Source organism: Enhydra lutris, unplaced genomic scaffold (assembly GCF_002288905.1).
Source record: "Enhydra lutris kenyoni isolate GAN:26980312 unplaced genomic scaffold, ASM228890v2 scaffoldscaffold22, whole genome shotgun sequence".
Taxonomy (NCBI): Eukaryota; Metazoa; Chordata; class Mammalia; order Carnivora; family Mustelidae; genus Enhydra; species Enhydra lutris.
In genome coordinates, this window is record NW_019154106.1 from 16,250,279 (window position 1) to 16,273,171 (window position 22,893).

Consider the following 22,893-nt stretch of genomic DNA (forward strand, 5'->3'; position numbering starts at 1 on the left):
TTGAGTCATGGAAGGTTTCCTCCCCAAGCCCTGTCTAGGCCACCTCACACCTTTGCTCATATTCTTACCTTTGATGGGATCCCACCCCTGCTCTTCCACCTCACTGCCAAATCCTTGCATTATTTAAAAATAGCCTTCTCTGTCTCTGTCTCACTCAGTCAGGACACCATCAACTCTTGATCTCAGGGTTGTGAGTTCAAGCCCCAAGTTGAATGTAGAGCTTACTTTTTAAAAAATGTAGGGCACCTGGGTGGCTCAGTGGATTAAAGCCTCTGCCTTCGGCTCAGGTCATGATCTCAGGGTCCTGGGATCCAGCCCCGCATGGGGCTCTCTGCTCAGCAGGGAGCCTACTTCCCCTTTCTCTCTGCCTGCCTCTCTGCCTACTTGTGATCTCTCTCTCTCTCTCTGTGAAATAAAATCTTTTAAAAAATGTAAAAGAGCTAAATTTAAAAAGAAAAAGAAAGAGCCCCCTCTGTGACATCTTCCCTATACACACATCCACCCCACACACTGCTGGTGGAATTCCTCCCTCCCTGAGCTCTCATAGCACTTACCAGCTCAGCTCTGGAGGCTGATCTCTTTCACCTTGTTAGGGTTCTTTCTATGCATATCCAGCCACTCCCACTAAAGGATTAGCTCCTTGAGGGCAGGGTCTCTAGATCTTTTTCATCTCAGCTTCTTCCTGGGCACCTACCTTAAGACTGTGCCTTAAAACCCTTCACTGGTGTTTCCTGGCCCAAGATGGCAAATGGGGCTCCAGACTTCATGTATGCATTCCAGGAAGAGGGAAGAGAAAAGGGGATAGCAAAAGAGAGGGCTTTCTAGCTGAGTTGGCCCCTTTCAAGCACTTTCTTTCCCAATAGCTTCACATTGGCCATGCCTAGCCCCAGGAGAAACCGGGTACATTGCTTCCCTTTAAACTCAAGAGCCCATCCCTTGTTTTACACATAAAAATATATGATCCAAAGAGGATCAGAGAATTAGGGAGGCTGCTGAACACAGTGGTTAAGGATCAGGTTTTGGAGCTAAGCACACCTGGGTTTCAATCCCTCCTCTCCCTGCATATAACCACTTCATTCCTCATTTGTAAAATTGGGTTAATGGTATCTACTTCAGGGGATGTTAAGAAAATTAAATAAGGGAACAAATGTGAAAAAGCACATACCACGGTTTAAAACACAGTTATTGTTCATTGTCTTAGTTTGGGTTCCCCCAAAAGCACACTTCGAGTCAAAGATTTGGGTATAAGTAGTTTATTTAAAAGTTAATCCCAAGAAGCAGGGTGAAGGAGTAGGGAAGTGAGACAAGGAAGGGAGAAAACCAAATAAAGCGAACAGAGAAGAGTGGGTTTTTCCCATGGGTGACTTCAACTTCATGCTGGAGTCTCTTAGACCGGAATGTGTCTGACAATCGGGAGTTGTCCCACCGAGGGCCCGAAACCCATAGAGTTTACCCACTAACTCTGGACCCTGCTTGCTTGAGGGTTCCCCTGGGGGTGTTATTTCTCCACTTGCAGCCTACCGCACACTCACTTTCCCAGCCAGGAAGGTCCCCGGAGAGACTGGAAGCAAATTCAGGAACTGTCGGCCAACGACCTCCAGGTCGACGTGGGGGTGGGGGTCACTAATAATATCTGCTACACTCAGTAAAAGGAGAACATTAAAATTGTTATTGCGTTATAATCAATGCACAACAAAGTAGGAGCAGGCAGGGAGTACAACATAGCCTAGGGCTCTTTCCACCTCCTCCTTCCATTCTGGCACACCCGTGCCCCCCACTCTAGCCTGCCCTAGTCACCCACCAGCTCATGGCATCCTCTTTCTCCAGATCTCTTTCCCAGTGGCCCCTAACACAAACCCTGCTGTCCTCTGCCCCAGCCACCTGTCTCCCCAACCCTGACTGCTCCTGTGGAACTTTTTATGGACCCAGGGAAAGTGTCAAATGGCTTTCAGTCTGAGCCAGGCCCCCACCAGGATATAATGGTCTTGCCTAGAGAACCCTGCCTTCCTCCCTGCCCTCCCACCATTGGAATGACACTTCAAAAGGCAGTTTCAAGATGGCAGCCTCACCCTTCTGGTCCAGAAGAGGACCAATGTTCTAACAGGCTTGTGGCTGACACAAGTCAGCATCCTGCCTTCCTCAGCCCTCCTGCCACATCCCTGCGTGGCTCATCCCACTCTTCCTTTGCCTCACGCCTTCCCATAGGCTCCTGACCCAAGCTTTTGAATCCGGTGAAGGGCACAGCCGTGATCTAACCAGGACTAGACAGGTACTTCACCGGAGGCCCCAAATATCCCCAGTGCCCAGCACGAAATGCCTCTGTTCATTTCCTTCCGTTGAGGCAAGTACGCATTCATCCTTCACCTAACACCCTGAAGAAAACTTAATGAGCCCATCATCATTATCAACGCCTTCATGAGAACTAACCTGCATCAGACTAACTGGGGTCACATGAGTTTTCGAGAGTTCCAGAAGGAAAGCTCCAGAGGGCAGACGGCTTCCCAGGGCGCCAGGCTTCTCTGGGTCCACACACAGGGTCTGTGACAGAGCCAGGACCAGAGCGCAGGTCTTCCGAATCAGCCAGAGGGAGACGGGGGGCACCAGCTCCTAGCAGCTGAGAGTAGGGCCCTTCTAGAGCCATCCACTCAATCAACACCTACTGAGTGCCAGGCAGGTGCATACCCCCACAGCTGTTGGGAGAGAGCAGCAGCCCTGAGGAGGGAGTCCAAGATGGCTGCAGGAGTCCAAACCCAGAGTGGAGGCCAATGGTGGTGGGGCGGGGGTTCTCTGGTGAGTGCTGAGATGGGAAGACAGCTGTTCCTGGCCCTGGTGTCTGGCTGGATCCTGCTACCCTCACCCCAGGTAGGCAAGGTGTCGGTGTCCCTCTGCAACGGGCCCTCCGAGCCCGCCCAGTGCCTTCTCCTTTCTTATGGGCACTGGGGAAGCAGCCTAGTCAGCCAAAACTCAATTCTGCCCCAAGGATGACCTTCCTTTGCATCCCCTCCTCAGGGGGTCCATCCTGACCCACCGATGTCTGGGGGCTTGGTCTTCCTCCCTTCCTTCCTAACTATCTATGGGCATTTTCAGATTCAGAGGCAAGGAAGAGAAACTAGATCACTCCAAGCTCTTTCTTTACTGGTGACATTGACCCATTTATCCTTCCCTTCCCTCAGACCCCCTCCCCCAGTGCCATTCAGCCTGGACATCTGTCCCAGCCAAAATCTCACCTTCCACTGTCCTTGCCGCCCAGCGGCTTGTCCAGTCTGTGTTCTGCGGCAGTCCCCTCTCCTCAAACCGGGGAGGAGGCCGGTCTGGAGAGTGCCCCAGGCCACCCCCAGTTTGTCCTCTGCCTCAGGCCTCAGTTTCCCCGTTTGCTAACTTGGGTTGATGATGTGTGTGTTCTATGGAACCAGAGCCTGAAGCTCCAGGGAGGTCACGGATGAGGAAGAACCCAGGGCTCGGCGCAGCCTGCGCGGGGGGCCTCCTCCGTGCGGTGCCCCTAGGCCCTGCGCGGCTCCCCTTCTTCGGCGCGCCCCTCCCTCTCCTTTCTCCTCCTCTCTCCCCCTTCCCGCGGCTCCCCTGCCGCTCCTCGCGCCGGTCAGCTCGCCTTGCTCTTCAGCCGTCCTCGTTCCCTGTCACCTCGCTGCCTCGCGCCCGCCCCGGGGTCCCAGGGTCCCAGCGCCCCGCCGCCGCCACCGCCGCCACCAGGCCCGGCCCCGCCGCAGCGCGGGCGGTCAGTGCGCAGCCCCGGCGCCCGTGTGGAGCCGGGAGCCCGGAGTCCAGACCCAGCAGCCCCGAGCCGGATCGCTGGCTCGGAGCGGACCCGACCCTCCAGCCGCCCCCAGCCAGGTGAGGGCAGCTCCGGGGCGGGGAGCCAAGCTTTCTCCCGTGTGGAAGCGGGGGCGGGCGAAGGCGCCGGGGTAATCGGGTTCCTTGATCGCTGAGAAGCAGGACCTGAGAGCTTTTTCATGAAAGAAGCTCAAGGGCTTTCACTCGGAAGGGATGGATGAAGGAAGGTTGGCAGGGGGGCGGACGGGGGGGGGGGCGTCTAGGGTACCTCCTCCCGAGGGATTTCTTTTCTCAGGAGGAAGGATTAATTGGCTTCTGTAAAACGAGGGCTTATCTTCTTGGGAACATGAGGGTCTTTCAAGGTGGGAAGAGGTTTTAGCGAGGCTTGAAGGAGGGGGTCATTGGGGAGTGGGGTTTGGCGAGGAGAGGGGCTCTGAGATCCCCTTCGCCTGACATAGCGGCACCGCCCCCGTCGGTTCCGCGGCTCTGGGTCTGCCCAGGTCTCCGTGTCCCAGTTTCGTCTCTTTGAAGATGACTATTTTGAGCCTCACCTGGACAGAGCTAGGAACAGCCATTTCCTTTCCTGGAGCTATGATGCCCACCTGACACCCTCCCACCTCTGACCGGCCCTGGGGTCGGGGAAGGGGGTTTAAGGAAGGATGGGGACGTAGGGATCTGGGAAATGGCAGTGCTGGTGAGAAATGGGCAGGGGGTGAGTACTGTACACACAGGAGGACCCTCTGGTCCTCGTGGAGTGCACGAGACTCTGCAGGGAGATCGCTGAAGGCAGGGTGGGCAGGTGCTCCAGGGGCAGGACCTGCTAGAAGGAGGAGTAGGGTTAGAAAGAGCTGAGATGTTCCCATACTCCAGGAAGGCAAAACGCTAGAGTTCTTGCTTGTTTCATTGGCTTCATTTCCTTTTTGCTTTCTTTCTCTTTCACCCTGAATCCCAAGATTCATTCCACTTCTCCCCTCTCCTATTTTTCCAAAAAAGGGAAACCGAGGCTAAGGACAGGTTCCCTGGAAATATCTGTGTCTATGAGGAAAAAAGGTGGTGGAGAGGAAGGCACACTGAATCTGGAGTCAAAAGACCTCGGTTCAAGGGTGCCTCAGTGTGCATGATTACCTTGGGCCAAAATTCTTTCCTTGTTTGGGCCTGAATTTCTCATCTATAAAGTGGGAGAGGGCCCACCTGTCTCAAAGTTTTGCTGCAAGACCAGATGTGTCCAAAGAGCTTTATGAAAGGGAATACTCAGGAGGTGCAATCTTCATCACTGTAGATGGGTCCCCTTCTTCCTCCCTGCCCTCATCAAGGGTATCGGCTACCCCACGGGGTGCCTTTGTAGGAATTACAAAAGGTCCCTCCTCTGTAGGGAGAGAAGGGTTAGAGACTTGGGGTCCTAATTAGAAAAAGGCACACTTCCCCAGGTGCAGCAGCTCTACACTGTAGGGCAAGTAGAATGTGGGCTAGATTCTAGTGCCCACCTACCCGAAGACGAATGTCCTTTTGGAGCGTGCTCTGCCCCTGGCAGTCCTTCTCAGCAAGCCCCCAGTGTCTCTAAGAGCCACAGAGCTACACACACTCCCGGAGTACTTCCCAGGCTGTTGTCAGCTCATTTTCTTTCCCACTTTGTCTCCACTTCAGGGCCTTTGGGTATTCAAGCTCCAAAGCCTATGCCCTACAGAAGCATGATGGAGTTAAGCATTGCCTTCACAAGCTCCCAGGGGTAGGAGTTACTGAGTCCCTAACTCCTCATGTCAAGAACTTGACCAGATCACTTTTCTCAAGTCTGAGAAGCACCTGCACACCAGGGCAACACTACCATTCACAAATGGGGTTTGCACCTGCCACCTCAGAGTATCCTCACAGTAAGACTGAGGCAGGTCTCCCTATTTACATAAAAGAAGCCATGCCCAGAGAAGTTAAGGACCTTGCCAAAGGTTTCACACATTTAAGTGGTAGAGCCAGGAACTGAGCCCAGGTCTAGCTGTCAGTCTTTCCCTCCACCACTACTGAGGAACAAAGCTGCTGACCTCACAGCCTTGCCAAAGCTTTGTTGCAGTTGTTGCTCCCCCTCTCTATTCATGGGAGCCTCTGATTCTCTTCTTCTGCTCAGGGACCAGCCCTCAAGCCCAGAGGAAAGAGTCTTACTCTGATTTCACCCATGGGAGGTTGAGGGGTGCAGACAGAGCTATGTCAAAGCCCAGCTGTTTTGACCTCTTTGCTGCAAGAAGGGCCCCTGGGGAGTCCAGAGGTCCAAAGTGGTGGCTGACCCTTGTGGGTCAGAGGCCAGGAAAGGGGTCAATGAGCAGCTATTTCCTTTCCTGTCCATGTGGGGGTTGAAACAGTGGCCATCAGTATAGAGAACTAGTGCTTGAGTGAGGGGCAGGCCAAGGTCCATAGAATAGCCACAGGAAAATTTAGCAAATCAGGCTGAAAGAAACAGATGCCCTGACCACCCTCTGTGGTGCCAAGGTGGGGAGGGGGTAAACCCAGCTGATGGGTTACAGGCCCCTTCCACCAAAGCATTTCTGCTTGTATCTGTGTTACAGGTGTGTGAGCCTTCACTTGAGAAAGGGGTTCGTTTCTTACAAAAAAAAAAAAAAAAAAAAAAAGAGGAGATTCACTGGCTTAATCTTCTGGTTCCCAAAGTGCGGTCCCTGGACCAGCAGCATCTGCATTACTTGGAATTTGTTAGAAATGCAAATTCTCAAGCCTCATCCTAAACTTACTGAAATTCTGGGGGTGCGGGCCCAACAACGTGTGCTCTAGTAAGCCGTCTACATGACACTGAGGCCCGCTGAAGCTTGAGAACGGCTGACCTGGTCCAGCTGCGTAGGAAACAGAGTCCTAGTTGTGGGTCAGGGGCAGGCTGTGAAAATAGCAGCGCCTCCCAGTCTCGGAACTCTGGGCGTTTGCGGGTAGCCCCTGCACAAGCCCCATCTCCTTCCCCTTCTGCCTCCCCTCCCAGGCACCATGCTGCTGCTCCTGCTGGGCCTGCTGGGCCCTGCCGCCTGCTGGGCCCTGGGGCCCGCGGCGGCGGGCTCGACAGAGCTGCGCTCGGCCTTCTCGGCGGCACGCACCACCCCCCTGGAGGGCACATCGGAGATGGCGGTGACCTTCGACAAGGTGTACGTGAACATCGGCGGCGACTTCGACGCGGCCACGGGCCAGTTCCGCTGCCGCGTGCCCGGCGCCTACTTCTTCTCCTTCACGGCCGGCAAGGCCCCACACAAGAGCCTGTCGGTGATGCTGGTGCGCAACCGCGACGAGGTGCAGGCGCTGGCCTTCGACGAGCAGCGGCGGCCCGGCGCGCGGCGCGCCGCCAGCCAGAGCGCCATGCTGCAGCTCGACTACGGCGACACGGTGTGGCTGCGGCTGCACGGCGCCCCGCAGTACGCGCTCGGCGCCCCGGGCGCCACCTTCAGCGGCTACCTGGTGTACGCCGACGCCGACGCGCCTGCGCGCGGGCCGCCCGCGCCCCGCGAGCCGCGCTCGGCCTTCTCGGCGGCGCGCACGCGCAGCCTGGTGGGCTCGGACGCGGGCCCTGGGCCGCGGCACCGGCCGCTCGCCTTCGACACGGAGCTCGTCAACATCGGCGGCGACTTCGACGCGGCGGCGGGTGTGTTCCGCTGCCGCCTGCCGGGCGCCTACTTCTTCTCCTTCACGCTGGGCAAGCTGCCGCGCAAGACGCTGTCGGTGAAGCTGATGAAGAACCGCGACGAGGTGCAGGCCATGATTTACGACGACGGCGCGTCCCGGCGCCGCGAGATGCAGAGCCAGAGCGTGATGCTGGCGCTGCGGCGCGGCGACGCCGTCTGGCTGCTCAGCCACGATCACGACGGCTACGGCGCCTACAGCAACCACGGCAAGTACATCACCTTCTCCGGCTTCCTGGTGTACCCCGACCTCGCGCCCGCGGGCCAGCCGGGCCTCGGGCCCCCGGAGCTCTGAGCCCCGCCCGGAGAGACGAGCCCCGGGGCGGCCCGGGGCGTGCATGCGGAGCCGGGCCGCGGCCCGAGCGACCCGCCGGCGCGAGCATGATGGCCCATTCCGTGCGGCTGACTCTGCCAATAAAGTGGGCCTGCGCCGGCGCCTGTCCGCCTGGGGTCCTGCGCTCTGTCCTCTCGGCGACGCTGTGGTCTCCGGCGGGGCGGGAAGGCACGGACTACTGCAGACCGCGGTGGGGGGCGGAAGGCCGAGGGCAGGATCTGGTCAGGCCCTGGGTGGGCGAGGAGATGGGAATGTGATTGAACGGAACCCGACTCGCCCAACCCCTCAGGGACTCCCTTTCACGTTCCTTTCCAGTCATTCCCTCTACCTCCTTCCCACAGACCTACGACGTCACTCTGGGTGCAGCTGGTTCTTTCTCGTGACAAGGGACCACACCCTGCTCCCTTCAAGGAAACAGAACGTTCCTTCTTCTAGCAGGGTTATGGGGGATGAGCGGTTGACACCTGGTTACCCCACCTCCTGCCCTCCCAGGACAGGGAAGGTGATTCGCCCAGGGCAGGGGTTAAACAACTTACTTGGGCATAAAAAGACACAGGCTGCAGGCCAGAACAGAACATTTTATGGGACAGCTACACAGAATCAGGACTACATCAGCCAGGTTCAGCTTGTCTCAGTCAGTCCCCTCGCAGCATCTCTTCCCCCTCCGAGGTGTTCATCTGAGCCTTGTTGAGATGGACCAAAACACCTGCTCCCCCACCCCCTCCACCCCACAACTCCACCCCTCCACCCCCGCACCCCCAGCCAAGGAAAGGTAACGTGCTTCCACCTGCTTACCTCCACTCCTCCAACAGACCAAACTAAAAATGTCCAGTCTATTCTAGACTAGACGGGGAACATGGGGCACAGGGACTCCAGAGCACTGGTTGGGATTTAAAAGGGGTATGTAAGTTAGGACTGGGTGGTGCGCATTCACAAGGTCCCCATAGATTCTGCAAGACTTGTCACAGACTGCCAGGGTAGGAGTTGGAGCATCTGACTTGGCCTTCCTTGGGGCAGCTTTCTTTTCAGCATCTCTTGAACATACTTCTCAACCCTGACCTCCAACACACACCTGCAAGTCCTGCTTTTAGCTCTGTGCCTGATGCCTGAGACCCAGGTTTTTAGCCTCCCAGGGCTCAGGGAAGAAAATGGGGAAGGGGTAAACTGGGTTCCAGGGTACAATCTAAGCCCAGAGACCTGAACACAGTGGGAAGGACCACGTGCCAGATGGAAGCCACTGCCCAGGATGGGTCTGGCTTGGGCCACGGGTTGGGGGGCAGTGGTGGGTTGGTAGATGAAAGGGGAGGGTCAGGGAAAGAGGTCAAGGATCAAGGCCCAGGGCCCCAAAGATGGGGGCTTCCCCTGGGGGCAGAAGCCCTTGCACAGGTCCCAGAGTGTTTCCTGTGCTAGCAGGGCGAAGACCTGGGCCCAGCGACCCCTCTCCTCAGCCTCACTAGCCTCGTGGAGCCGGTAGACACAGGACAAGCCTGTGAGAAGCAGATGTTCAAAGTCCCAAGGGCTAAGAGGAGGCCCTTTCCGCAGATCCTGGAACTGCTGCAGCCGCTGCTTAGCACCCTCCAAGTCACCGGGCACGTGGTGCTGCAGGAGGAGCCTGAGTCGGCGGCCTGGGCGTGTGGATGCCAGTTCCTCATCCTGGATGTGCAGCTGCCCCATGACATCCAGCTCCAGCCCAGCCCAGAGTAGCTGCAAGGGGAGCCATGTAAGGGGTGGGCTGGGGTCTGGGGGCAGGGCAGGGAGCAAGAGTGGGCTGGGTGTGGGGGAGCATAAGCAGGCAATAGGACCCATGCTGGGTTGCCCCCCTCCCCCGCCCAGCAGGCCTAGCTTAAGACATCCCCCTTCCCAACCCTGAGCTTAGGGACCTCTGGACACTCCCTCCCCCATATCCCAGGCTGGAGGAAAGACCTCAAACATCACTTCCGGGGCCTCTGGCTCCTGCAGGCCACCTCCCACGCTGGCGCTGTCCATGGGCTGCCCTGGGGCAGCAGAAAGGAATCAGGCTCCTGCCAAGCTCCACCCTGAATACCCCAGCCTCCCAGAGGTGCCCCTTAGCTATGTGGTAGAGAGGCCTAGAGGTTCTTCTATCTACAAAACCAGGAAGACCATCCCATGTTCCCCTTCCTTTAAATGCGCGTGCATGCGCGCGCACACACGCACACACACACATTGACATTCACCCTCCGAGGCATAGGTCTTGTGATCCCCAAATCATCATCCCAAACCCAGATAGCACCTTGGCAAATGTCCAGGACTCCTCCTTCAACTTCTACAGTTCCCTTGGCAAAGAACTCCTGACCACTGGGTCACAAGACACTTCACTTCCCCTCCCTATAATCATCTGGGACAATGTGACCTAAGACAGTGCCAGTGACTCTCCCCAAGGGTTGAGGACCCCTTTAGGAAGAAATCTGCTCCTTCCTTGCCCCTCAGTAGTGATCATGCGGAAGGCAGGGAAGCCAGCCAAGGCAGGTTGTCTGCTGCAGCTTCCTTCATCTCACACTCTGGTGTGCTGCCCAGACCTTAGAATGATGGTCCCGAGCCCAGGGCAGGTCCAGAGGTCCTGTTTGCACATCTAGAATAAGGGCACCGCCCACCTCTGTCCAGGGCTGGTGTTGAGGGCACTTGGGACTACCTCCCTTCATTTGGACCTCTCTGGTTCCAGGGTGAGGGCCCAGACTATTAACCCCTGCTGCACAGCTTAATCTGCCACTGTGCCCACGGTGCATAGGCCCTGCTAGGTTCAGATAGAACCAACTTTAACTGCTATCAGCAGGCAGCATTCCTTGGCTCCCATCCACCCCACCCTAAAGCCCCGTACCTGGATGGTGCTGGGTTGTAGTCACCCCAGGGAGAAGGCAAATGGCTACTATTAGCCAAGCCAGGAATTGCATGGTCCCAGCCATACCCCACCACGTCCTCTCAGTCTTCCTCTCCCCAGCTGCTCTCTGTTCCTGCATCCGCCTGTCACACAACACGACTCCAACTTTCCACTGCAGGCTGCTCAGGCGTTCCCTATTTTGTGTGTCAGTCTTCAATGCTAAACAGGGAGGGGCTGGCTCTGACTTCCCAGGACCTTCCGTCCTGTGGAAATGTGGAATCTTAAGTTGCTGGCAGTAGGAGCCTGGCTCCGGCTTCTCAAGCCCTCAGCCTGTTCCTGTCCAGATGGGCGGGATGCTTGCTTGCTAGAAAAACGGTGCTTGGTAGCAAACAGCTTTAGCTTGGCCCTCCCAAGAGGTAGGAAAGAGCCCAGGCGGTAACACTACCTTACTATCTGTCCTCACCCCCAAAGTATCCTGTAGCTGAGCTCAGGCTCTAACACCCAGTCCAGTCCAGCCCAGCCCAGCCTCCAGGGACCCCCTCAGCAGCCAACAGCATCAGCTGCAAAGCTTGGTTCTGGAACTGCAGTGGTTCTCCAACTACATGATGGGCTGGCTGGGTGGTCCCATGGACCAGCAGAGCTGAGCACTTCCACCTCAGGCACTCAGCCACCAGCCATACAGACCACAGGCCGGCTAGGGTAGAGTCCTGTCACCCAGAAGACAGATCTGCAGCTTCTGAGTATCTTTTGCGCCAGCCTTGGGACCTCCTTTGCTTGCTTACAACATTCTTAGCTCTGGCTGGAGTCTAGGAAGATTACCTTAGCCCAAACATGATGGGCTGTTAGATTGTAGGGAGCAGGATATGGGGTTCAAGACTCAAAAATGAGCTTTGGCTCATGGAACCCTATGGATGTTTGGATGGGATGAGTGGGGGTTTCCTGGGTTCCACCCAGACCCCTCGATCGTCAGCTGCCACCAGTCTGCAGTGGCCAGGGGTTTTCTCCTGCAGTTGTTGAGGGCCCTCCAGCTTTCAGGAGATGCCGTGCCACACCCATCCTAAGCCCTGTGGACAGTGAGAACTTTCCATTTCAGCTCCAGAGTCCCTCTCTCAGAAGTACGTCCAGGCCTGCAGGTCACCATGTCTGCAACTGTACTACTTAGTCCCATTAAAAGAGATTCCTGGGTTGGTATTCACTTTAAGGAAGACGGGAAAAACTGCTGAACCTCCCCTCTCCCAAGTCAAGCTTCATTTCTACCATTAAGCACACAAGAAATGGTTAGTCTCAGGAGTTTATTTACAGGGATGCTCAGTTATAGATAAAGCGCTTTCTAGTATCCACATGCCTTCGCTGGAGCTACTTGGTTTCAGGTTTCTTGTCTCCTGCTTCAAGCTTGAGACTCTCAGGGGGCTGGCGATAGGCAGGGAAAGCCTCCCATGGGCTGTTCAGGTCAAACTTGCGGAACTCCTGGGCCAACTCCACTGGCTCAGCCACCACCCGCTTCACCTCATCGTCATAGCGTAACTGCAGAAGAGAAAGACAGGCTTAAGCACTGAGGAAGACCTCGTTCAGAGCTATTGAGCCGCTAAGGAGCCTCCTTTTCCACAGGCACAGGTGACTTCACCAACCGCATTACTTCTCTGTCCTTGAGTGTGATCCCAGCCTCTGTCAGCAAGTGTCCACACACATGATTACCGATCAAGTCACATCCTACCCTTAGTCCAAAATGGCCTGCCGTCACCCAGCCAGGCTCCCCTGCTCACCATGCCCACATAAACTCTGAGCTCCTTTTCCAGCACAAATGACTTTGCTTACCCATCCATACTTACAAAGAAATGGCGAGCATCAGCCCAGGATTAGGAAGCAAGTCAGTGGCTGAAAAGAGTGACCCTAAACTGGCAAGCACTCAAGTTCTGACCACGTGGCTTTTGGCATTATCACTCAAGATGCAAGGCAGTGAATTTGGGATGCTTTTCTTGGTGGGAGGATCAGCTGGATAAGGTAAAGACAAACTGGTGGTGGGGTGAAGAGGCAACCAGATAAGGGAGACCGTGAAAACAAGGAGAGGGAAGTAGCCCTAACCAGAAGCAGCTGGAGAAGCAAATGGGCCCATGCAAAACACTGAGAAAACAGGCATTTCTGGGTACTGAGGAGAAAAGGTGGATGGCTACTATCTCAACATTTCTGAAAAGTTACTTTGCTACAAAATCACAAGTTTATGTATGCAATAGACCATCTTCCTGCTCATGAACAACCTGTAGCAAAGGTGGTAAAGCAAAGCACTGGAATTCTCCTTAAGGCCTTTGTAGTCACATGTTAATTATCCTGCCTCTGAGCATTCTCAAGGGCTAAACGTTTAGTGTCCTCCCTGTCAGCTGCCTTCTCAGAGGTCCAGGGCAGGGTAAAATGGTCCTTCGCTTTTAGATCTTGTGAACAGACGAAGTGTGTCCTCAAGGTCGCCTTGGTCATTAAAATGATCATTACGATAATGGCTAATGTCAACTGAGTATTTACAAGACACCAGGCTATACGCATACATCATTCAACTCACCATAAATCTTATTAGTTAAGTACTACTGTTCCCATTTTGAAGCTAAGAAAATCGTCATAGAGAAATTAAATAACAGGCCCCAGAATTACAGAAGTGGTGCTAGGATTTGAATCCAGAGCCTATGTTCTCCCCGCCCCGAGCCTATGCTCTTAGGCCCACCACAATACACAGACCATATTTCCCGCCATGCCCAGAATATCCCAGGTTCCCTGCCAGTCTTTCACTGAGGCTGCTGTCCCAGTTCCATGGTTCCTTCTACCTCAACGTAGCCAGAGAGGGGAAAGTCTTTCCGGAAAGGATGTCCCTCAAAGCCATAGTCTGTCAGGATCCTTCTTAGGTCAGGGTGGTTAGCAAAGAAGACTCCAAACATGTCCCAGATCTAGAAAAAAAAAGAGGCCCTCAGGCAACTAGTCCATCATGACCAACATAGGGCTGAGGATGCACTGCATACAAGAGTTTCAGCCAATTCTGCAACTCTGGCCTAAAGACAGGATCCGCCATGTCCAGTAACTCACCTCCCTCTCATACCAGTTAGCTGCCTTAAACACAGAAACCGTGGACTCAATGGGTGTCAGCTCATCTGTATAGGTCTTCACACGGATCCGAGAGTTGAAGCGCAGAGAAAGCAGGTTGTAAACAATCTAGGAAGAGCAAAAGGAGCTGGAAGACCAAGATGGCTACAGTACAGGGTCTAGGGTGGGAGTCCCTGAGTGAGAACATCAATAACGAGGATACAAGGTGGGTTAGGATTCTACCTGTAACGTGTCTTCCGTCCTAAAGCTCAAAAACCTCAAGGTTCTCCTATATTTAGAACTACTTCTGAAGGCCTAAGCCACGCTACAGCTTAGCGTGTCAGCATGCTTGTCGTTGCTCATGCTATTCCCTCTGTCTGGGATGACTCTGGACTCCCCTCTCCCAGCCCCAGTCCTTACTGGGCTAATTCCTGGTCTCTTGGTCATCCGTGAAGGTTCAGCACAAACACTCTTTCTTTCTTCAAAGCATCCCAGACAGAACTGAGTGCCCCTCCTGTATTCTCCTATCATCTAACATCCCACGCATTACATGTTATCACAGTCAGCTCTTTATGTGTCCTTCTCCCTCACCAGAGTTGGGGGGACTCCTTGAAGGCAGGTATTGGGTATTACTTCCCCTTTAATCCCAAGATCTAGCAAATAGATGATCAGTAAATATCAACAGCTAAATGTATTAAGAACATCCCATGTGCTGGAAGTCTACTTGTACTATCTCATTTCATCCTCACAACCACTCTATGAGGTAGGGACAATTTTATTCTTATTTTGAACATAAGAAATGTAAAGCTTAGGGGTCCCTGGGTGGCTTGATAGGTTAAGCATCTGACTCTGGCTTGGGTCATGATCTCAGGGTCCTGGGATCAGGCTCCCCACTCAGCAGGGAGTCTGCTTCTCCCTCTGTCCCTACCCTGTTTGTGCATGCGTGCTCTCTCTCAAAAAAAATAAGTAACCTTAAAAAAGAAAGAAAGAAATCTTAAGCTTAGAAAAATTAAAATGTCTGAAGTTAAAAACGTAGCCTATTCGTGGCAGAGCTAGGACTCAAACTTGAGGTTTGCTTGATCTGCGGCCCTAGTTTAACTGCTGTGTTGTATTGTTTGACCTGAACTAAAACTAAGGAGGCCTGCGGCTCCCATTGGTAGCTATTACTCTGGGACTTGTAGTCCCTCTTCTTTACCCACCAAATCTTCTCAAATTTCCCGACTGACCTCAAAACGGTTCTGCCGAGTGGGGATGTCCACTGCTGTCAAGTCAGCCAAGGACTTGAATTGTGCATTGGTGTGATCCCTGAGGAAAGTCAGCACTGGGATGACTCCATCAGGATGGATACAGATCTCTAACTCATTGAAGCAAGACACCTGCAGACATGGAAAGGGAGAAAAGAAGGAACAAAGAGCTATTGAAAGAGCAGCTAACTTCAGCTGGAGTCTCCTGGTTTAGAACAGAGAAAGAACACCAAGTGGCAGAGAAGAGACTGGTTTCTTTGACACGAGGCTGCCTACTCCTACATGCCCTGAAAACATGGTTCTTTCTTGACCCATGACCAAACAACCATTGTGAATATTACCTGAACTTGCTGGACATACTTGGGCAGAATTTCAGCCACATACTCTCCAAATGCTGAGAGCTGCTTGTGGGCCACATCATCCCGTGGTCTGACAGTGGCTGGAAGGAGAAGGCATATTTAACAAAGGAATGGAGAAGGTAGCAGCCACCCCTGCATTCAGTCTCGGGCTCACAAGCAGGGTTGTCTCCCAGCAGGGCTCCCTGCAGAACCTTGAAGAAGGAGAGGGTAGAGAATTCCTCTTCCAGGGAAAACTTTGGAAAAATGTCACCTCAGAATCTACAAAGACTCTTCTTATTACTGCAGTTGAGGTATTTGCCTCTTCTCAAAGCTATTCCCTGGTTCTTCCTTCACAATGCCTGCATTTCTGCTAAAGCATCATATTATCTCAACTCTTTTTTTCTTTTAAAGATTTTATTTATTATTTGACAGACAGAGATCACAAGTAGGCAGAGAGAGAGGGGGAAGCAGGGTCCCTGCTGAGCAGAGAGCCCGATGTGGGGCTCGATCCCAGGACCCAGAGACCATGACCTGAGCGGAAGGCAGAGGCTTTAACCACTGAGCCACCCAGGCGCCCCTTATCTCAACTCTCTTACCAGACCAGGAACTCTTTAAGGTGGGAACCAGAACTTTTGCTTCTTTGTATCTCCTTAGCACCTGGCTCACAGCAGGTTCTCAAGCTAAGAACTTCAGGGCTGAAGGGCCCTCAAAGACTATCTAGTCGAAAACTTTTTTAAGGGGGGTGCCTAGGTGGTTCAGTCGGTTCACCCTGTTCTCTCCCTTTCCTCCTTACTCATGCTCTCTCTCGCTGTGTTGCAATTTCTCTCTCAAATAAAATCTTAAAAAAACAACAACAACTTTTTCCCCCACTGATGCGTAAACTGAGGTCCAAAAGGAGGAAATGCCAGGTCTCCTGACTCTATCTGCTGATGTCGATTGTAATATATCTCCGTACACCCATTCACGCATCCCTCAATCACTGAGTACGCACACATCACAGGTTGCACACACCATGGTTCAGCAGGCAGGCCTGCTGCCACTCACTACCTCTGTGACTCTGGGCAAGTTACTTCTCTGAATTGTTTCCTAATCCACAGGAGGAGGATCACAATGCTATCTACCTCTTAAGATTGTTCTGAAGACTAAATAAAATAATTCGCTAAACCACTTAGAAAGCTGCCTAACATACAAGTACTCAATGTGAGCTACTATCCTAACAGGGCTCTAAGACCCGAACGTTGTTTTCTGCTCTCAAAGAGCTGATAGTTTAATCAGAGAGAAAAGGAATCACGGAAACGGACAAGGGGTAATCAGGGCCATAAGAGGGAGACATAAGAACACAGGGAGAGCCCGATTCTGCTCGCAGAATGAGACCTACTACAGTCAGGTCTCCACGAGCAGAGATTTGACAGAGGACACAGGGAAGGGCAACCCAGGGCAAACACCTGACGGAAAGAATGAAGGGGCCCCCGTCTACAGTCCCGAGAAGGGCCCGGCCCGCACATACTCACGGCGCGTGTCGGCCGCGGTGCTTTCCCTCCTCACCGGCAGCAACAGCACCGAAGGTCGCCCGGCCCCTGCACCGGAAGATAAAAAGACACAAGCGCGAAGTGAGGTTTGATGGGCTCCCTTCGCTAAGCGCGCCTCCGCTCCCGCCCCGGGCCTCAGCCAGCTGCCCCCAGCTTACCCCTGGCCAGCGCCACGGACCCCACAAGGCCCCGCCACCAGCCCCTCGCCGCCGCCGCCGCCGCCATGTTCCCCGATGTAACCAGGCAGCCAAGGCAAGACCCACAGGGCACGGAGCCCCAAGGGCACGGACCGGAAGCGGAAGTGTGCGTCTGATTTTCTTCCGGGCGGACGCGGGGCGGAAAGCAGAGGTTCCGGATTCCGGGCTTAGGAATGAAAGGAGGGAAGGCAGGTGAGAAACCGAGGCAGGCAGGTGGGGAAACCGTGAGGTGAACGTGATCTTAGTTTGGTGTAGCAGAGGCTGGAGAGGAAGCGAGGACCCTAAAGAACCCGACGGGTGAGAGGAGGGGAAGAGGCGGGAGTTCTGGGTTCCACATTCCACTCCCCTCCCCCGCTCCTGGAGCTAAGCTTTTGACGCGGGCCGGCGGGCGCCGGGAGGGGGCGTGGAGGGGAGTCGGGGGCGGTGGAGAGATGAACGGTTTCCCTAGCGACCGTTTCCTAGGCGACTCCAGGTGGCGCGGGGACACAGCTCTCGGTGAAGGGCCTACTAATGCCCCAGGCTAGGGAGGACTGGGCTTCCTCGCGTTCTGGGACGAAGTCTTGGGGAGTCTTTAGGGCGAGCAGGGAAGTGCAGGAGAGAAGCAGAAAAGAGAAAATGTGGGGCTAATCCATATCCCATGGCAAGCCTCATTTTGGGAAGTCTGAACTCCATTCGCGGGGGAAGAGGGACCTTTGCCACAGGAAAGCGGGGGTCTGTTTGTCGGGTTCTGCTGCCCAGAACGTCACTAGTTTTGTGCCCAATAGTCATTTGGTTAGTAAGGCTTTTTGCCAGGCTTAAGATCCTAAGCTTCCGCCAGCGCCTGGCTTTCACATGTCGGCCTAAATACCGAGGCTTTTGTTACATCATGGAAAGGAATATTATGTTTTCTTAGGAAAACACCGAGAATAGGAAATTTTACTGATTTCATTAGGGATGGAGTGCCAGTGCAGGAGAATGAACTCAGTTTTGGTTAGAGGAGAGCTTCCGAGATGTCATTAGGACTAAGGCCAATCTCCACCCACTTTGCTGTGTCTTTTACCTTCTCCCTCCCTGAATTGAGCAGTTGGATTCATAGACTGTGGATTCCCCATTACTCAGGGTGGTGTTGCTTTGCAGACAGCTGGCAGAGAGAGAAGTTGGCTACCATGGAATCACCAGAGGAGCCTGGAGCATCCATGGATGAAAACTACTTTGTGAACTACACTTTTAAAGATAGGTCACACTCCGGCCGTGTGGCTCAGGGCATCATGAAACTGTGTCTGGAGGAAGAGCTCTTTGCTGATGTCACCATCTCAGTGGAAGGCCGGGAGTTTCAGCTCCACCGGCTGGTCCTCTCAGCTCAGAGCTGCTTTTTCCGGTCCATGTTCACTTCGAACCTGAAGGAGGCTCACAACCGAGTGATTGTACTGCAGGATGTCAGCGAATCGGTTTTCCAGCTCCTGGTGGATTATATCTACCACGGGACTGTGAAACTTCGAGCTGAAGAACTACAGGAAATTTATGAGGTGTCAGACATGTATCAGCTGACCTCTCTCTTTGAGGAATGTTCTCGGTTTTTGGCCCGCACAGTGCAGGTGGGGAACTGCCTTCAGGTGATGTGGCTGGCAGACAGGCACAGTGATCCTGAGCTCTACACCTCTGCCAAACACTGTGCCAAGGCCCACCTGGCCCAGCTGCAGAGCACAGAGGAATTTCTCCACCTGCCCCACCATCTACTCACTGATATCATCTCGGGTAAGTTGAGGTGGAGGGGCACATCATACTCAACTAGTTGGGTATGACGTTTAGTGGAGATTCTAGTTCAGGAGAAAGGAATCTTCAGACTTTCTGGTATTAATTTACATTATTATTCCTGGTAGGAATTTAGATCCCTTAGAGACTGAGGTGAGATTTTAGCTGCTGTCGTAGGCAGTCCTTTCCAGAGGAAGAACCCTGAAAAAGAAAAGCAGTACTTTGTGATACACAATTAATCCTTGAACAGTGTGGGGATAAGGATTGCGACCTCCGCATGGTCAAAATCCGTGTATAATTTTGACTCCCCTCAAACTTCACAAATCCCCACTATTGATCGGAAGCATTATCAGTAACATAAGAAATCAACATATATTTTGTATGTTGTATGTATTATGTACTGTGTTCTTACAATAAAACTAGAAAAAAGAAAATGTTATTCGGAAAATCATAAGGAAGAGAAAATACATTTGCAGTACTATACTGCATTTATTGAAAAAAAATCTGCATGTAAGCGTACCCACACACTTCAAACCCGTGTTTTTTAAGGGTCAACTATATACAAGTATTGAATCAAAAAAAAAAAAAGAAGCAGTGCTTATCCCCAAAAGGTAGTGAGGAGCTGTTTTGTATATAAATGTTCTCATCTATCCTGCACTTTCCCTGTACCTATGAGATTGATTACCTAAGTAAATTGATGATGAGTTAAGATATTTACATAACAGGGGCACCTGGGTGGCTCAGATGGTTGGGCCTCTGCCTTTGGCTCAGGTCATGATTCTAGGATCCTGGGATTGAGCCCCGCATCGGACTCCTGCCTGGCGGGAAGCCTGCTTTCCCTCTCCCACTCCTCCTGCTTGTGTTCCTGCTCTCGCTGTCTGTCTTTCTTTCTGTCAAATAAATAAATAAAATATTAAAAAAAGATGGGGCTCCTGGGTGGCTCAGTCATTAAATGTCTGCCTTCGGCTCAGGTCATGATTCCGGGGTCTTGGGATTGAGTCCCACATCAGGCTCCCTGCTCAGCAGGAAGCCTGCTTCTCTGTCTCCCACTCCCCCTACTTGTGTTCCCTCTCTCGCTGTGTCTTTCTGTCAAATAAATAAACAAAATCTTTTAAAAAAAAAGTTTTGAGAAAAAAAAAGATATCCACATAACAGACATTTTAAGTGAAGAGCCAACTTTAGCTAACAATCCTGACCCTGGGAGTGCCTGGGTGGGTTGATTGATGAGCTTTATTCTCACGGATTCAGCTCAGGTTCTGGTCTTGGTGTTGTAAGATCAAGCCTCATGTGGGGCTCTGCACTCAGCAAAGAGTCAGTCTGCTTGAGATCCTCTCTGCCTCTCCCTTTGCATCCCCCCCCCCGCGCTCTTGCATGCTCTCTCAAATAAATCTTTTTTTAAAAGATTTTATTTATTTTAGAGAGTGCGTATGTGAGGGTGCAAATGGGAAGGAGCAGAGGGGGAGGGAGAAGGAGAAAGAATCTGAAGCAGACTCTGCACTAAGCAGAGAGCCCCATGTGGGGCTTGATCTCACGACCATGAGATCATGACCTGAACCAAAACCAAGAGTCAGATACTTAACCAACTGAGCCACCCATGTGCCCAGTAAATAAATCTTTAAAAAACAAACAAAAACAATCCTGACTGTGCAAGTGAGGTAAGCAATTTAGGTTTATTTCTTACACACACACACACACACACACAGTGATAGTCCAACAAAGTGATTCACACTGGCTCTAAATTTCCCTTTTGGGTTATTGGATTGCCATTGACCGTGTCTTTCCTTTGACTCTCACAGATGGAGTTCCATGTTCCCAGAACCCAACAGAGGCAATAGAAGCCTGGATCAATTTCAATAAAGAAGAAAGAGAGGCCTTTGCTGAGTCACTCAGAACTAGCTTGAAGGTAAGGCAAATTTCTCTGTAGAGTTGGGACACCATAATATCTATGCATTCCAGCTATTAATCTGGCCTCTTTGATAGCTGGTGAATGAGTCATCTCTGGCTCAAAGTTAAGCACTGGGGAGGAGGATGTCTGCATGAGCCCAGAAACCACCAGCCTCTGAGCTCCACAAAGTTCCTTGAGAGAACTACTTTCACTATTGCATTATCCTAAGCACCTTTTTTCTAAAGCACCCACTTGGAATGAAAACAAAAGATTCTCTGCCCCAGCATAAAATGTCTGAAAGAAAGTGACTGGAGGACATCAGGATGACACACAGTAACTTGAGGGTAGTAGGTTAGAGCAGGATTCACGTGTGTGGTCCAGAACCTTAAGGGTAGGTGTCTCAGCTGAGCCTTAGCCTAGAACTGATAGATGTCATCTGTGATTTTAATTTTGCCTATAGGAGATCGGGGAGAATGTGCACATTTACCTGATCGGCAAAGAGTCATCTCGTACCCACTCGTTGGCTGTGTCTTTACACTGTGCAGAAGATGATTCCATCAGTGTAAGTGGCCAAAACAGCTTGTGCCACCAGATCACTGCAGCCTGTAAGCATGGTGGAGACTTATACGTGGTGGGAGGGTCCATCCCACGGCGCATGTGGAAGTGCAACAATGCCACTGTGGACTGGGAGTGGTGTGCGCCTCTGCCCCGGGACCGGCTCCAGCACACCCTGGTGTCTGTGCCTGGGAAAGATGCTATCTATTCACTGGGTGGCAAGACATTGCAGGATACCCTCTCCAATGCAGTCATCTATTATCGGGTAGGTGATAACGTCTGGACAGAGACAACCCAGCTAGAGGTGGCTGTGTCAGGGGCTGCTGGTGCCAACCTTAACGGGATCATCTACTTACTGGGGGGGGAGGAGAATGACCTGGACTTCTTTACCAAACCTTCCCGACTCATCCAGTGCTTTGACACAGAGACAGACAAATGCCATGTGAAGCCCTATGTTCTGCCCTTCGCAGGTCGCATGCACGCAGCTGTGCATAAGGATCTAGTGTTCATCGTGGCTGAAGGGGACTCCCTGGTGTGCTACAATCCCCTGCTAGACAGCTTTACCCGGCTTTGCCTTCCTGAGGCCTGGAGCTCTGCCCCATCCCTCTGGAAGATCGCCAGCTGTAATGGAAGCATCTATGTTTTTCGGGACCGATATAAAAAGGGGGATGCTAACACCTACAAGCTTGACCCTGCCACATCAGCTGTAACTGTCACCAGAGGCATTAAGGTGCTACTAACTAATTTGCAGTTTGTGTTGGCCTAAGGCTGTGGGGGGAAGAGCAGCTGACTTTTACCCTCCCGTTTTCCAGCACCTATCCATCCAAATTCCAAGTCCTTGGGGCCCTGATCAGAGTACTATGTTATTTTTTGGGCACATGTTAGAAAGGGCAGCACCTCAGTCTTTCCTGAACCTATAGGGGTGTTTCATTTGGGGCTTTTTAGACTGCTGCTGCTCAGGTGGCTGCTCCAAGAGTAGGCCATCTGTCCTGGGCTGTCCCCTGGTAACCCTGTGCCTCCCTGCAGATGGCTCCGAGTAAGCCATTTCTCAGACCAGAGGCACAGCCGCCTCTCGTTCCCTGATCAATGTCAAGTGGAAGCACCGCTGATCCCAGGACAAAAGGAAAGATACCCCCATCTTCCTTTTTTCTATAACCTGCTAAGTGGCTAATTGGTAATTTTCCCACAAAGAATTAAGTGTTAGAGTTTTCCTTCAGGCTTTGGTTGGAAGAATGGTCTAAGCTGAAGGTGTCCTTCACCAGCAAGCGCCAACTCTAGAATTCAGGACACTACATCTCCTGTTTTCTCACCTCTCTCTCAGGAAATCAACACTTTGGGATTTTGTTTGGTTGGTTTTTTTTGGGGGGGGTTCTTTTTTTTTTTCCCCAAGATTTAAAAAATTTATTTGACAGAGAGGGAACACAAGCAGGGGTAGTAGGAGAGGGAGAAGCAGGCTTCCCGCTGAGCAGGGAGCTGGATGTGGGGCCTGATCCCAGGACCTGGAGATCATGACCCGAGCTGAAGGCAGACACTTAACGACTGAGCCACCCAGGCGCCCCTGGAGTTTTTCTTTTTCCTCAATATACATGCTATTTATTTTTTTTCCTTAGACTGTATTGTTTCAGGGGTACAGGTCTGTTGATTCATCAGTCTTATACAATACCCAGTTCTCACCACAACACATACCCTCCCCAGTGTCCATCACCCAGTCACCCCATTCCCCCACTCCCTCC

General features: G+C 52.6%; 4 protein-coding genes across 10 annotated transcripts; 2 read left to right on the forward strand and 2 right to left on the reverse strand.

The window, feature by feature from the left end:
• The first annotated feature begins 3,439 nt into the window (after window positions 1-3,439).
• Window positions 3,440-7,859, forward strand: LOC111150265 (C1q and TNF related 4). The gene is given in 6 exon segments (XM_022507708.1): window positions 3,440-3,487; window positions 3,490-3,546; window positions 3,549-3,626; window positions 3,628-3,679; window positions 3,682-3,849; window positions 6,761-7,859. Coding segments are annotated over 6 exon segments (1,386 nt in total). The 3' UTR covers window positions 7,744-7,859.
• Window positions 7,860-8,549: 690 nt separating this feature from the next.
• On the reverse strand, window positions 8,550-10,703 carry LOC111150184 (family with sequence similarity 180 member B). Its single transcript, XM_022507585.1, has 3 exons — window positions 10,619-10,703; window positions 9,706-9,776; window positions 8,550-9,486 (listed from the first exon to the last, which is right to left on the reverse strand). Exons 1-3 carry the CDS (start codon window positions 10,701-10,703, stop codon window positions 9,091-9,093), a joined length of 552 nt encoding a protein of 183 aa, XP_022363293.1. The 3' UTR covers window positions 8,550-9,090.
• Window positions 10,704-11,893: 1,190 nt separating this feature from the next.
• On the reverse strand, window positions 11,894-17,403 carry LOC111149396 (NADH:ubiquinone oxidoreductase core subunit S3). Of its 2 annotated transcripts, none has more exons than XR_002640762.1 (7): window positions 17,083-17,403; window positions 16,775-16,840; window positions 15,267-15,364; window positions 14,908-15,057; window positions 13,685-13,810; window positions 13,429-13,548; window positions 11,894-12,142 (listed from the first exon to the last, which is right to left on the reverse strand). XR_002640762.1 is itself a non-coding variant. In XM_022506422.1 (7 exons), the coding sequence occupies exons 1-7, from the start codon at window positions 17,015-17,017 to the stop codon at window positions 11,975-11,977; spliced, it is 795 nt and encodes a 264-aa protein (XP_022362130.1). In that variant the 5' UTR covers window positions 17,018-17,077; the 3' UTR covers window positions 11,894-11,974. The 2 variants fall into 2 exon arrangements, 1 of the variants encoding a protein (XP_022362130.1); XM_022506422.1 differs by lacking the exon at window positions 17,083-17,403 and adding an exon at window positions 16,951-17,077.
• On the forward strand, window positions 17,152-22,525 carry LOC111149394 (kelch repeat and BTB domain containing 4). 6 transcript variants are annotated; one of them, XM_022506417.1, is made up of 4 exons: window positions 17,152-17,181; window positions 18,106-18,723; window positions 20,517-20,623; window positions 21,066-22,525. In XM_022506417.1, exons 1-4 carry the CDS (start codon window positions 17,163-17,165, stop codon window positions 21,924-21,926), a joined length of 1,605 nt encoding a protein of 534 aa, XP_022362125.1. In that variant the 5' UTR covers window positions 17,152-17,162; the 3' UTR covers window positions 21,927-22,525. The 6 variants fall into 6 exon arrangements, with proteins under 6 accessions (XP_022362125.1, XP_022362124.1, XP_022362123.1 ...); XM_022506416.1 differs by having other exon boundaries at window positions 17,163-17,202; XM_022506415.1 differs by having other exon boundaries at window positions 17,163-17,182; window positions 18,080-18,723.
• Window positions 22,526-22,893: the final 368 nt, after the last annotated feature.